General features: G+C 46.0%; 1 protein-coding gene across 2 annotated transcripts in view; it reads right to left on the reverse strand.

Moving 5' to 3' along the window:
• Positions 1-14,986, reverse strand: part of LOC132465152 (FERM domain-containing protein 5) — a 51,898-nt gene that overhangs the window by 10,946 nt on the left and 25,966 nt on the right. For both annotated transcript variants that reach the window (XM_060061937.1, XM_060061936.1), the window contains exons 2-10: positions 6,757-6,861; positions 5,678-5,720; positions 5,237-5,315; positions 4,156-4,253; positions 3,673-3,796; positions 2,219-2,306; positions 1,865-1,953; positions 934-997; positions 620-711 (exon numbers count right to left, since the gene is read on the reverse strand). In XM_060061937.1, the coding sequence (XP_059917920.1) occupies positions 620-711; positions 934-997; positions 1,865-1,953; positions 2,219-2,306; positions 3,673-3,796; positions 4,156-4,253; positions 5,237-5,315; positions 5,678-5,720; positions 6,757-6,861 (782 nt within the window). The remainder of the gene's footprint in view (positions 1-619; positions 712-933; positions 998-1,864; positions 1,954-2,218; positions 2,307-3,672; positions 3,797-4,155; positions 4,254-5,236; positions 5,316-5,677; positions 5,721-6,756; positions 6,862-14,986) is intronic.

A 14,986-nucleotide genomic window follows, 5' to 3' on the forward strand; every position in this document is an offset into this window, starting at 1 on the left:
GTACCAGGTCACAAAACCGTGTGAGTTCCCTATGCCTGTTTATTTGGATTCCTTTCCTTTACCTTCCTTTGGGTTTCCTCTCTGTAACTGTGTGTGTTTTCATGCTAAAGCCTGTCTTGGCCAGCTCTCCCTTGAAAAAGAGATTCATATTCTCAATGGGATTTTGCTTCTTAAATCAAGATCATCAAATAAAATGGTTGATGATTAAAGTGGCCGGTGTCGGCATGATTTATGTTGCCATGCTAATTCCATTATGCGTTGCGTTTGTGGGGTAGATGGTTGAGCCGATGCCTTTTTGTACCCTTTTTTATATTTATTTTAGTACCTCAAATCAGCATTCATTATTATTAGCAGACAGACGGTTAAACAATACGACTCAAGAGACAGAGGGTGTAAAATAGGAGCTGGAGACGATTCCCGTGGGATTTAAAGTGAGAGACGGTTACGTTTGGGACAGGCTTCACGGTGGTTGCCTGTAAGAAAAGTATCGCCCCTCATCTGTTATTTATGTCTGACGAGAACGCTCTCACAGACGGCTCGCCCCCCACAATGCACCACGGACACATAACAGAAGGCGGGGGACAGAGCTGTGGTGGGCGGGTGACAGGGCAGGGCTCACTTGTAGAAGGCTTGGTTCTCCACCCCACATTTCCATAGGTGCTTGCAGGCCTCTGGCGTCGGTGCGAAGTACGTCAGGATGATCTTCTTATCCTGCACCGGAGAGAGCAGGACAATATAACACACGAGAGACTCAACAGGATGCCATCCAGCCTGGCTTATGTCCAATACATGGGTACAACTACTATGGAATAGCAAAAGTCTGATACATCATTACTTTGTCATTACCGAAAAGCCACAGCAGATGACAACACCTCCTCGGGTGTTCTCTCGTGGCTATCTGCATTAGCATCCATTAGTTATTCATGGTCTCACCTCTTTCTGATTTGCATATATATGGAACGTCTTGCCTTCGAACTTCAGTTTCGTAACCTCGTGCCTTTTCAGGTGGAGAAAAAAAGCCATGACACACACACGCACACACACACACGCACACGCACACACGCACACGCACACGCACACACACACACACACGCACACACACACACACACACGCACGCACGTACACAGAGTCAGTTGAACACAAAACCCCAACCTCTTCAAATATTTATGGCGACCACTTGGAGATCATATAAACAGCGATGATCGCGATGCTCGGCTGACAAAACAAATATCTGATCATACTGCCTGCCCACGGGGGACTGGGGACGGGGGAAGCACATCCCTGTATATTGTGAGGGCACACGTACAAATCCATGACCACGCAACTGCATACATTAAGGCTTCTGCCTTCCTGGACTGCTCTACGTTCAATATTTAAAGTCATGTAACGTGCATATTATGCAGGGCTTCCTTCTTCTAATTTCTGCTACATAGACACTATGTATATATGTATGCCGTTATACATGCCGTTTAATGCGATTATCAAACAGGAATCTATGCAAATTTGTTTAATTATCGAGCGATGTCACGTTGTGTGTGTAAGTTTTAGAGGAACACACAAGGGTAGTAATGTCATGCTGTTGTGTGAGCGTGAGGGTACGTGGACAGCAGCAAAGCTAGCAGTAATGAACCCTCTAAGTATGCGTAGGGCCTTTAGGATGTCCAGCCACAGACAGGGAGGTGCATGAGGTCCAACGAGATGGAGCAAACTACTGCAATGCAGCCATGCCATCAGTATCAAGGAGATAATGCGTATTCCCCTTTATTTTGCTCCACGGACCCTGTCTGGAACACTGTGCTTGGCAGAATCGCAGGAGAAAAGAAAACACGCACACACACACAAACTCGAGCTTTGCTCACTCACCACTTGAGGAAATGCACCCTCTTGTTTCCCTGAAGCACCACAAAACCAAACGGCGTGAAGGCCAGAAATGCTGGGTTCCCCGACACATCCTGGAAAAAAAGGTTGACACCACCATCTCAGTGTCTCATAAACACATTCACAGTTGTCTATTCAGGCACCGAGCTGACGCTTTCCCCCTAAAGCCTATTAGAGTGAGATGTTCTGTTGTTGTTGTTGATCGTTGCCTTAATGAGCCGATAGGGCAGATCGAGGTTAGGGACCATGCTGCGGTTTGGTTTTGATGCATTAGATCGTATGAGGACAGACAGACGGGCAGGGATACAGACAGGATGGATCTGAAGGGGACGATCTGACCTTGCAGGGGTGGGGGTCCACGCCGTATGTCTCCAGACTCTGGGCCTTCTGCAGGAAGTTGAGCTCAGATGTTTCAGGGGTCTGTCCGCTGAGAGAGCAGGGCACAGGCGGGCGTTACCACGTCATGAACGCATGATGCAGTTGATGGCATTCTCTTAATAAGTCCCCAAGACAGTTTCAGAATCCTCTTTACTGGTGTGTGGTTTTCCATTGGTTCCAACCGGGATTATAAAAAATTGTATTTCTCTAAGAGGAGCCCTTACCTAGTGGCTATTACTTAATTACTGATGCATTTGGGATCCACTTACAAAAGAACGTAGGGGATGGTCCATACACTTAAACAAACACAATTAATGCATGTCTATAATTAAGTCATTACAGGGGGATTGATGCTTACTTTGTGCTTGCAGCCAATGGCTCACTAGAGGGTAGCAACACTTTGTTGTTGGTGTTGCTGCAACATTGAGGCTAACTGTAGTGTTGGTCCCAGAAGGAAACTAGCCTGGGTACCTCAGCCCGGATACTAGCCTGGGTACCTCAGCCTAGATACTAGCCTGGGTACCTCAGCCCAGATACTAGCCTGGGTACCTCAGCCCGGATACTAGCCTGGGTACCTCAGCCCGGAAACTAGCCTGGGTACCTCAGCCCGGATACTAGCCTGAGTACCTCAGCCCAGATACTAGCCTGAGTACCTCAGCCCGGATACTAGCCTGAGTACCTCAGCCCAGATACTAGCCTGAGTACCTCAGCCCGGATACTAGCCTGAGTACCTCAGCCCAGATACGAGCCTGAGTTGGTCATTTGGCAATAATGCACAATAAAAGATTCTCCTCTAGCGCTCTTTACCATTATTGTACATCAGCATCTCCCCTGTCTGTTTGTGAGTGCCGATGTGTGCTTGGGCGTGTGTCACTCTTGTAAATTATGTGTACTAGAAGGTCACCACCCCTTATTTAACCATTTAGGACATGTACTAAAGTATGCCTTCAGTTTAGTGCTAGTCTTTGAGTGCATCACCGGACCATTTCTTTATCTTCAGTCAGATATATGTCAGAGTGACATCACAGAGGGAGTCTGTACTGATTTGCATCCGTCTGAGATAGACTGTACTGATTTACATCATTCTGATGGACTGTACTGATTTACATCATTCCGATGGACTGTACTGATTTACATCAGTCTGATGGACTGTACTGATTTACATCAGTCTAGAATGTAGAATGTACTGACATTAGTCTGATAGACTAATGTCAGTACAGTCTACCAGACTGATGGACATCAGTCTTATAGACTGTACTGATTTACATCAGTCTGATAGACTGTACTGACATCAGTCCGATAGACTGTACTGATTTACATCAGTCTGATGGACTGTACTGATTTACATCAGTCTGATGGACTGTACCGACATCAGTCTGATAGACTGTTCTGATAGACTGTACCGATGGTCTTACATGAGCTCTGTCTTGTGTATATCAGCGATCCTCCTCTCCAGCTTTTCCGAGTGTTTGGGAAAGAACTGGAATTTGGAGCTGTAGCCTTCCGGATGCTTCCCAGGGTCGTAGTCCCCTATTTCCGCTGGAGAATAACAGGCATGGACAGGGTATAAATGGAGCGCTCACAGAGAATGAACTGTCATGCATTTGTATGCAGAAATATTCAGCAGGAACAAATGCAATCGTCACCCAGCCGTTAACCTTTTTCCTTCTAATCAATGTGGCCGTGCATATCTGCCTGAAAACAACAATGATTGAAAATTAATCAGGGAAATGCTCAAGGCTCGTCCTCGGTAAGGGTCATTCTCCGCCAACATAAGCTGGTTTGAATATTGATTTTCTCCTAATCCGAGGCCTTCCTCTCAGGCCACAGTGACGGACTGAAGGACAGCCAAGGTCCTGTGCTGCATGGGAGCACGTCCACCTGTCAGCCTGCGTTACCTTGAAGGATGTGGGCAGCCAGCATGGCCGCGTCCGACGTTTTACACAGCAGACGGCCGTGGTACAGATCCCGCTTGATTTGCAAGAAAACAAGGTATCTGTAAAAATATAAGAAAATAAATAAAAAAAACACGTAATAAATACAATGTCAGAGCAAATATCGATGCAAATTAGGCTGCCAATACATCTATCATAATGCTATGATATTATCTCTATCTGCAATTTATAAACGTAAAATTTAAAGTTTGTTTCTCAACTGTGGTTCCCATCAAACCTCGAGCCCAGACTCATACCGGCATTACTGAGATTCTGCTCTTCTAAAGCTGCTCTCGGCTGAGGCCCATGTGAAGTTAATTAACATGAGTAAAAGTGCCTCATAGACACAAAGAGAATATTTGATTCTAGTACGTGTTTCCCTGAAAAATAGAATTGGCGCAGATGCTATGAGATCTGTCTGATACGACTTCAGGGAGATTGAAACAACAGCATATCCAACGGGTTCCACCGTCAGACCCCTTGAGCCATGACCAAAGACCTTAGAACCGCTAATTGTTCTGTGTGTACTACTCATTCATGCGTTATCGTAAATGGGCCAAAATCCTGCACATGGCTTTCCTTTTCTTCTATCCCCGGAGATAGTCGCTGCCCTGTCCTACAATTCCCAGTCACCATTATATAACTGTTTCATTATCAAACTTGGAATTCAAAAAGTATAAAAAAAAATCGGATCGCCTCAAGTGCTCTGTTTTCTGAAACAACAACCACCTTTATCAGGAATCTAGCTCGCACGCACGTCTCAAAGTAGGCCAGCTCCACAGCAGCTAATAAGCTTGAAGTGGAGTCCTATATCTCGCAGAAAGCCCCCGCGTTCCACAAAATGGTATTAATATAAATAACCTGCACCGGGTTAGGACAGGGAGCTTGACTTGGAGCACAGGGGACCAAGCTCAGGCTCGCTCTCCGTGCCTCTTGAACTTCAATCAAAGCCTGGAAACGTAGGGAATAAAGTCACGTCTCAGACGGGAGTCTCAGCCGCGTGGACGGGATCTCAGAGAGGAGAGCCAATGGGAGACGGACTCACCGTGTGATCTCCTCCTTGAGGGCAGCGGGGTCCGGGGGGTAGAACTTCACCCTCAGACACATCGTGAACGGCGGCTGGGCTGCAACCAATCACCATCATCATTGTCATCATCATCCTCATCCTCATCATCATCATCATCCTATTCATCATCCTCCTCCTCAACCTCCTCCTCCTCCTCCTCGTCCTCCTCCTCCACATCATGATGTGTTTTTATACCATAATAATGGAAAATAATGAATGACACGCAGTAGCAGTCCTGTGCAATAATATAACAGCATGACATGAAATTGCAATTACACTGGGACAAATTTACAGCTTGAGTATGCTACATTATTTTATTTATGAGGTGGATGTTCTTTGAGAGCAACAAATGATGGTGATTTGGAGCCAAATGTCTTCATTTCCTGAATCATTGCGAGGGATAAACAAAGGCTTACTTACATTTCATCTGCTTTGGGATTGATTTTGTGACCTCCAACCAATGCTGTGTTAGCAAACAAAGAGAAACAAGGAGTCCATTATTAAACAGCACAGAGATGGCTCTATCCACCACTGGATGGTTTGTTTGCAGTTCAGATGCTAGTGTGTAGGTGTAACTACACAATAAACCTACAGGTTGTTATCAAGTTTTTTTATGTTCATACTAATAATATTTCTCACTGGATAAATCTCCTGTAATTTTGCTATACACAGTATATACATAGACCATAGTGTCTATATCAGTTATCAAGTTGTATTCCAGCTCTTCCTTGGATATGGAGTACAGACCTATATCTTACAAAATATGAATACCAATGATGAATCATGTAATGACAACATTATTAAACACAATTCCCAGGTCAGTACACGTATTGATCAAACTGATTGGTTCCAGATGAGGTGATTGGTGGAGCACTCAGACCCAGAGTGCTCAGGGTCTCTCCGGTGAAGCTAACAGACATCATTCCCCCCTGTCTACCGCCGGGCCCCATCCATCCCACCCAAAGTGTCATCAACATCCACGGTAACAAGCCCATCTGTCCCCACGGCAACAGCCACAGAAATAGCCCTGAGTGACAGCAGTGTGGATGCAGCATCAGGACCAGGCCGTTGTCTTGGCTGTGATCCGAGGCGCCGTGAATTCTTCATGAAACAAGCAGAGCTGTGCTACAGGAGAAGCGCTAAGTCCAGCACAATGCCTTTCAGGGTCAGGTGGAAGCAACCAACCTGCCACTGTAGACTCCACTCTGACTGGAGTGAAAGTCATTCCTTTCACTTTCTATTTGGCCCTGGACTGCTGTCCTGCGCCAACCCGCTCCTTTAACCAATCAGTTGACTGAAAGTGCTCTTTTTCACAATACTAGTCCATCTGAAAGTGCTTCTACGGTAAAGGAAGACCTTCAAGTAACAGACAGTCTTGCACTTCCTATTTCCCAGATAGTGTTCCTTTAAAGAATAATCCACCCTATATATATTTTACATGCACACAAAAACACACAAACACACACCCACACACACACAAACAAAACCTTAACACCTACCCGTTGTTTGTCTGGATCCACATATCTGATGCCAAAGTAGTCCTTCTCGAGCAGGTTGAGGTGGTGGCAGATGAGATCAAACAGGTATTGTCCCTTAGCATCCCTCTGGAACAGACAGAAGGGCACAGAGCATTAAGACCACAGCGTGTAAGTGAAAGATTCTCCATTCCATGTGGCATGGAAAAGACGCTTTTTTTTTTTGCTAGCTTCAGATTTCCACCAAGCTGCCTACCAGAGATAACTAGGACTCATCCAATATGAATGAACACTTGGAGCCATCCTGAGTGAGAGAGAGTGGATTATACTGTGTGGAGATATGGCAGGGTTCGGCTCATGCTTATGAGTTGTTTCTTTCGCTTTAGCTAAGCATATAGCTTCGTTGTGACACAGCCATTACAATTCTTTGGTTTGCAGAACATCATAGGTATGGTTTTGTGTCTGATCCAGACATCGCTGTTAACAACCAAAATATGTCGCCTATCTGTAGACGAAAATGGCTGATATTAATATGAGTCCTTATTTTTGTATGATCATTGCTTTGATGTGATTATGTCATGATAAATAAAACTACTTTTTTGGTCGAAGTAAAGGCCTATAGTAGCTTATGAATATCATATCATCGGTCAAGAAATGTAATTGTGCAACACTAGTTTTATCGCTCATCATCTCTAGATTGTATTGACAGTTACAAAAACAACAACCACACAGAATTTTTCAACAGCGGACTAGTCCAAGTTTCTGTTTCATAAAACGTCACAAATTCTAGAATACTTAGCTTGAGTCGGAAAACAAGCATTTAGAAATGATCAGTACTCGCGCACTTCAACCAGAGTAAACCAAGTCTGGTAAAAAGCACAAAATGACAAATCAAAGCCGTGAGTGATGGAGGAGAGCAGCAGCGGACTCTACTGCTCCCCTGTCAACACTTCAGCACGCTGCTGAAATGCTGCTAAAAGCTTCATTAATGTTAAAACACTCGCTGACATCTGAAATGTCAGCCACTCGAATCACCCCGTTCAAAACATTTCTGCAGGAACAGGAAGGCTTCTGAACACCAATGTTCACTCTACTCGTGTGCATCCTTTATGTGGGCCATGCGGGCTGAGGAAGTTAACACTTGCATAAATCCCTGCTGCTTATGAAGACCAATGGGTTGAGTACTGCAAATAATCCAAAGGGCAAGAGCTGCAGTAGGTGACAGTATAATAAGAAAGAAATAATGAACTATGAAATGAATGGCTTAAAGCTACATTCAGATGACATAAAATGATAATCACATCAAAAAATCACGCACAAATTGTGACAGCATTTTGCCCAGCACATTCAGCAGCTCATATTCACAGGAGGAAGGAGATTTCAGACGGTTTCAGTAATACATGAACATGAAGGATGTAATATCTAGTAAAACATTCCCCTCCCCCTCACCCACTGCCTCTTTCCTATTAACCATGAAAGCTAAATAACCCATATATCCTACCAATATGTGTAATGGGGATGAGGAAGGGTCTTTAGATGAATGAACGTCAGGTTGCGGTTCAGAGTTCAGCTCCAGAAGCACTCTCGCAACGCCTCTCTGCCTCGAATCCTCGGGCTCCCCCTTCCTACCACCCCACCCCCACCAAGTGGTCCCATGTGGAAGCGCATGGATGAGTGGTGTAACAGGGTCAGCCAGTGTACACACGCCTCCCTCAGCCTCACCAGCAGAATGCGACCGTGGCAGAACGCCTTTCAAGGTCAAACCAGAAGCTGCCTTTCCTGAAGAAGGTACGTGCTATCGCCCCCTGCGTCGCGTCGGGCGGTTAGCATGCTAACGAGTGGACGCGCTAGCGGGCGTGTCGCACCATGCTAAGCAGCATAATTGTGCTGAATCAGCTCACCCCCTGACCCCCATGTAGTGCAAATGAGCAAGACGAAGAATGGTAAATGAGATGCTAGGAGAAATGTGTGTGCGTTGCTATGCCATCTCCATAATGAACCTACTAGACATTTGACAACCAATGTCATATTAATCAGGCTTCAGATTGGAATGGGTAACATTATTGTTTTCGATTACAACCACATTAATGCTACTATCCAAAGTGGTCTTCTTCTTTGCTTATTGAAATCTTGAAGGATCAAATGGCACACATTGAGATGCATCACATTGTGAAAGCAGGAGTGAGGTTCCCCTTCAATCCATATAAACACCTGGCTTGACAATATTTGTATTTTCCAACAGTACGACAAGTAAAGGGTTATTATCAACACTAGAGACATAAATGTGTCCCTCGCCACTGTGTGTGTGTGTGTGTGTGCGTGTGCGTCTGCGTGCGTGGAGAGCACTCCCACTGTGTAAAACTGCCGTGTCCAATGAATCAGCCAGAGAGCGTGTGGGGAGCATGTTGTGCAGCAGGCCGTCGTGGAGCCATGTGTAAATAAGGCGGCCGGTCACACTCCCATAATGGAGCTGAGGAGGAGAGGTCACCCAAGGACAAGGTTGAACAGCCAGGGTCCAACGACCCCCTCTCTCTCTCTCTCTCTCTCTCTCTCTCTCTCTCTCTCTCTCTCTCTCTCTCTCTCTCTCTACCCCGCTCTCTCTCTCTCCACCCCACTCTCTCTCTCTCTCTCTCTCTCTCTCTCTCTCTCTCTCTCTCTCTCTCTCTCTCTCTCTCTCTCTCTCTCTCTCTCTCTCTCTCTCTCTCTCTCTCTCTCTCTCTCTCTCTCTCTCTCTCTCTCTCTCTCTACCCCGCTCTCTCTCTCTCCACCCCACTCTCTCTCTCTCTCTACCCCACTCTCTCTCTCTCTCTCCCCCTCTACCCCACTCTCTCTACCCCGCTCTCTCTCTCTCCAACCCACTCTCTCTCTCTCTCTACCCCACTCTCTCTTCCCCTCCCTGGACGGAGGCCATTGAGCTGTCACTCGCAGCACTCTCCTCCATGTTATTACTCAGGGTGCTGATAAGAGGCACTTCATTAGGGCAAAGCCCTGTCGAAGCTAAATGGACATAACTCTCTGTCTCTCTCTCTCTCTCTCTCTCTCTCTCTTGGCCACTACCCTTCACCAAAATAGCAGCAGCTCGCCCACTGCCTGGCTCCTGCTATGACTGGAGCCAGCGGGATGCTTCGTGGCCGCTCCCGCCCTTGTGTTAGGCTGCTGCATCATTTACAGAGAGAACTGCTCTCTTGCTAAATGAGAATCTGCAATTGGTTTGAGTCATGGTCCCATTCCCAGTAGGCTTCACAAGTTCTTGCAAGAGCCAATGAGGTTGGATTTTCTGACCTTAAAGCAGAAACACGCATTAGTTCTGGTCTGTGAACACTCACCACTGTCCCACTGGAGGCCCTAAGGACACTCACCTCTGTCCCCTCTGGAGGCCCTAAGGACACTCACCTCTGTCCTCTGTGGAGGCCCTAAGGACACTCACCTCTGTCCCCTCTGGAGGCTCTAAGGACACTCACCTCTGTCCCCTCTGCCTCTGTCTAACCCCTATTTGCTATCAACTCATCGGGCTTATCTTAATTAACTTGAAGTCACTTGGTATAAAGCATCTGGTAAATAATGAATTAAACAAATTAACCTCCCTCAAGGTTCCTCCTCCATTCGTGCATATTTTGTAAAAGGTGACACAATAAAGAATGCAACACTATTTCTTCATGGTGGCTGCACTGCAGTCTATTTTGGGGCAGGTTGGTCGAGTGGTGAAGGTGTTTTGACTCCCAGCTTTGGACTTGAACCCCACGGTTCACAGTCTGTCTGCGGAGGCTTCCTTGAGCCAGCGGCTGCTTTGGATAAAAGGGCTAAATGACAAACTGACGCCCAGGGACAGTGTCCCGAATAGGAGATTACAGAGTGATTGCAGGGTATCTACAACAACTCTTGTGGGTTTCTAATTAAGACCATTGAAGCATCACCTTACCTGGGTGGGAGCCTTTGTGACATGTCATGTGAGTGTTTGCTGGCAGAACTGGGCCACACTGACAGAATCAAATATCAAAGACATTTGAACTTATCAATTATCGTGAATCATCCTTAGTGTGGATACGGATGTAGAGGAACGAGGGCATCGTTCAATCTTTGTGAACATTATTAATAAGATTACATTAGTTGCCATTTTGTAAGTTCACGTTTAAAATGCTACTTCAAGACATCATGCCTACCAAAATATATGACTACATCTTGAACCCTTCACATCTTTGACAATGTGCTCATGAGCAACCACGGCCTTTAGAAAGAAACAGACCCAACCAGCTACGCTGCCCGTCTTTCAGAGACAGAAGCAGACTCCAACCACAGCCCCACGATTGTTATCTTTGATTTACTTGATCAAATTAAACACCATAAAAACACTAAAAGCTGTGCAGCTTTGGTTACCAGGCAGCCCCAGTCGTACAATAGCCACTTTTCTTTCAAATGAATCATTAAAACCGTCTCCATGTCAGCCCAGGAACACAGAGCATTAATAAAACATGCTATCATTTTATATAGCGAGTGTAGGGAAAGGGGGGGTGTGTGTGTGTGTGTGTGTGTGTGTGTGTGTGTGTGTGTGTGTGTGTGTGTGTGTGTGTGTGTGTGTGTGTGTGTGTGTGTGTGTGTGTGTGTGTGTGTGTGTGTGTGTGTGTGCGTGCGTGAGTGTGTACGTGTGTATGCGTGTGTGGGTGTGTGTGCCTGTGTGTCAGTAGAGTGCTCGTAGCTCTCAGGGCACCTGAAGCAGAACAGCCCCCTTCATTAGCCGATTAGCTCCCTTCCCGTCTCCGTCGCCCGTAGACCCGTTGGCAGGCGGACCCCTCAGTGTAACATACCTGCGCTGCCTCCACCGGAGCTCGCGCCCGGCCCGGGATCGACCCACAACCCCCTTCAGCGTGAACGCCAGGGATTTCAGGGCTTGATCATCTGTCAGGCTTGGTTAGCGACAACATCAACCAGGGGAACAGCCATGTCCTTAATTAATTAGCATTTAGCAGAACCAACTACCAGGTTGGGCTTGCAGTGGGTTCTGATACATGTCATTGTTGAGCAGGGAGGGGGTGAGGAGCCCTGCTCAGGGTTGCGTAGGCTGCGAAAACTGGGCTCTCGTGGCTGGGAAAAGAACCCAGGTTCTTGTGGCTGGGATCTGAACAACCTCAAGCACCCTCCTCCCTGGTCTACACTGAACGATAACGACTACTGAAGCAGTGGTCTGATTCATTAGGCAGCTGGGCATGATTCATGAGACCCAACCCCTGTAGTAGAAGACGTAGACCGTGAGCTTGTATTGACTTTAAGATAATGTGCCCTATGATCTGTTGTTCTGTTGCTCGGAATAATCCACATGGGTAATGTATGTACACACAGAAATGTTCACAGGGTGAAAAACACGGTTAATACGATGACTGTACAGAGAAGCGCCAAATGGGAATGACGATGAGGCCTTTTCGAAAAGCCAGTCTGCCGCTTATGGTTTACACGTTCCGTTGCTCTGATTGGTTGTAGGTTGCATCCAATGGCGGAGAAAACGCCTTGTGGAAATCAAAAAAATGAACTGCGAGGTTCCAGACTGTGAGTTAATCATTGGTGAGTTGCTCTGGTGATGTTGGATGTCCACCAAAAACCTCTTGAGACCTCACGAACCAGGGAGAGTTACAGGAAGAGATTTGTTCAGTCGGACAACCTTGTTCCAACTTGGACTTATGCATAAGCATAAAACTTTTATTTTACTGTACTCTAATCAAACATTCGTGAAACATTTCCCGCCTAATTAGAGCGCCCTGCGGCTATTCATTATCCCTTCCTGCTCGCTGCGGAGGAGAAAAGGAGGGGAAGCAGGCGAATGAAAAGTGACTCCTGATACACTGAAGAGATATCTGCAGACCAAAGGCCCATGCTTCCATCCACCAACCAGTGGGTGGGAACTGCAATCCAATGCTTTCTATGCTTTATTAAGAGGTATCAAATTCATAAAATCCAGTACAACTGCTTTTTTAGGCTTTTTTTAAACAGTCGTATCTGTAAAGACGAAGTAATATGTAAAATCCAAATAAAAAATATATAACATCTGTTCGTTCTAAATGAATCCATAATTAATTAGTTTTTTACTGGCTGTGTTATAAAATTAATTCATTGTCATTCATGCTTAATTTATTTGAAATACATATGTTATATGTTATATGAAGCTAAAATATATATTATTTATTACATGGTTCCATCATCATTTACACTATATTTGACTCACATTGTCCTTTCTTGAGGTCTGACTCTAGATATTGAAGTCCCGGATCTCAACGACCAATCATTGTCAAGGGAGGAAGCGGGTAAATCCTCAACCAATCGCTGAGCAACTGAAGGAGATGACAGCGTGTTGACCCGCCCCCAGGCCATATTTGACCCTGTCATTACTTGCAAGGGGCTGTGCTATGGGAAAGCCACGCTTTCCACTCAATCATTTATTGTGTGGATTGCGTCTCCCCGGGGCCACCATTAGAGCATTGACACACACACACACCGCCAGCGCTGGACCGCTCACGCCTGCATGCACACACTGCCTTCCACGGAGGGGAGAGAGACATAAAACCCTCACGGCTTTCCACATTTTCATGGCTGGATTCACCGCTGGAAAGCGATCTCTCCAGGGGCCATTGGAGACAATGGGGAAGGGTTGAAGTGGCAGTGATGGGGGCCCCTTCTCCGCCCAGCATGTGGGCTTTGATAGCCAAAGGGCCCCCTAAGCTAAACTGTCTGTTGTCCACCAGCCACTTCGACGGTAGAAGACGGTGCTGAAACGTAGCAATAAAACAGGCTTGGTCGAATTAGATTCGGATTACAGTTTACAAATGTGAATTGTACACACTTTTTTGATTCCACCTAATACATGGTAAATATATCCAAAACAAGAGAGCTGGAGACAGGAGGAATGAACAGGTGTCGGCGTACCCCTGAACAGCTCGAGTCAAAACAGAAAGAGATGACATTTGTCCAAAAATAAATACTGTCAGCCTAAGTAGTCCACTTTTAGGCCACATTACTCGACTCTTTATGCAGTTAGATACTGAAATATGCATTGGTTAAAGTAGGATAAAGTTATTCACTAAAGCATGCCTTGGATGCACTACACTCCAGGGTGTCTGGGTCGGTTCATGCACGGCCTAAAGGTATTTCTTAAAGTCTGCTTTCCATAGATGGACGTGGTGAATAAAGTATAATTTCCATTACACAAGGCAGGCCTTGGACAGAACCTTCAATTTTCATATAATGTTCATAATTATCCACTATATATATTCTCCAGAGTAGTTGCCATAACAGCGCCGTTGAATGTGCATTAGTAAATGTTTCTATTAAAAGGTTTCCACCTTGTCGCAGCGGTTGAGGCGATGGGGCTGTGATGTCAGTGGTCGCACTGTACTCTGTTGAGTGTGACCACAGGGCAGAACATGGTGAGTGATTGTGACCTCAGAGAGGTGAACCCCCTGAGAACAAACCGCACACGTCCGTCTCCTGAACGTAGAGGACGAACCGGAACGTCCTGCGCAATCGTCACACCCTCACTTCAGTTCATATCCTCACAATGGGTCATTGTATAACCGCTTTTAGTTAGAATTAGGTCCATGGCTGAGACCAATTAGCTCTCGACAAATGGATTAGACAGTCTGCCTTTGAATAGGCTCATGGCAACTATTCAAATGAACTAGGAACTCTATTCCCACAGGACTGTGCAGAGCGACCTTCTCAGAGATAGCCATGTCTCTCCTCATCGTCCCCCAAACGCTGTGTGTGCTGTCCTCTATGCTGGGTGCATTGGGGCTTTTCAAACAAACAACGCAAATACAGATGACTCCTTGGTTACCTAAATGAACAAGCTCTCAGAGGAACCCTAAAAAGGACGATGAAAAATCTGGTCAATCTCCTGATATAAGACCACAATATAAACACCGCCATGGTTGCTTGTTGATACAGTTTGGACCCGAAAATTTGCCGCACAACATAAAAAACGTTTTATCAACAGCATCAGTAAAATGTATTCCGACATGATTAAAAGGAGGCTGTGGCTGCCTGGAAGGCAGAACAATGAGGACAAGTGGACGTCTGCACATATTACAACAGCTTGGTGTGAAAGGCCTTGAGAGGGATGCTTGTTTGGACGGCTACAGCTGCCTGCCGGCGATTGTTTGGTAGATGCGGGGGAGATTGGAAATTAAGGGAAAAGACAGATGGCTGAGGGATACCCTGGAACCAATGGGGAGCGGGCTCCTCAGGGTTGAGCGGCCTGCTCAACACTGAG

This window comes from Gadus macrocephalus, chromosome 9, assembly GCF_031168955.1.
Source record: "Gadus macrocephalus chromosome 9, ASM3116895v1".
In the NCBI taxonomy this organism is placed as follows: domain Eukaryota; kingdom Metazoa; phylum Chordata; class Actinopteri; order Gadiformes; family Gadidae; genus Gadus; species Gadus macrocephalus.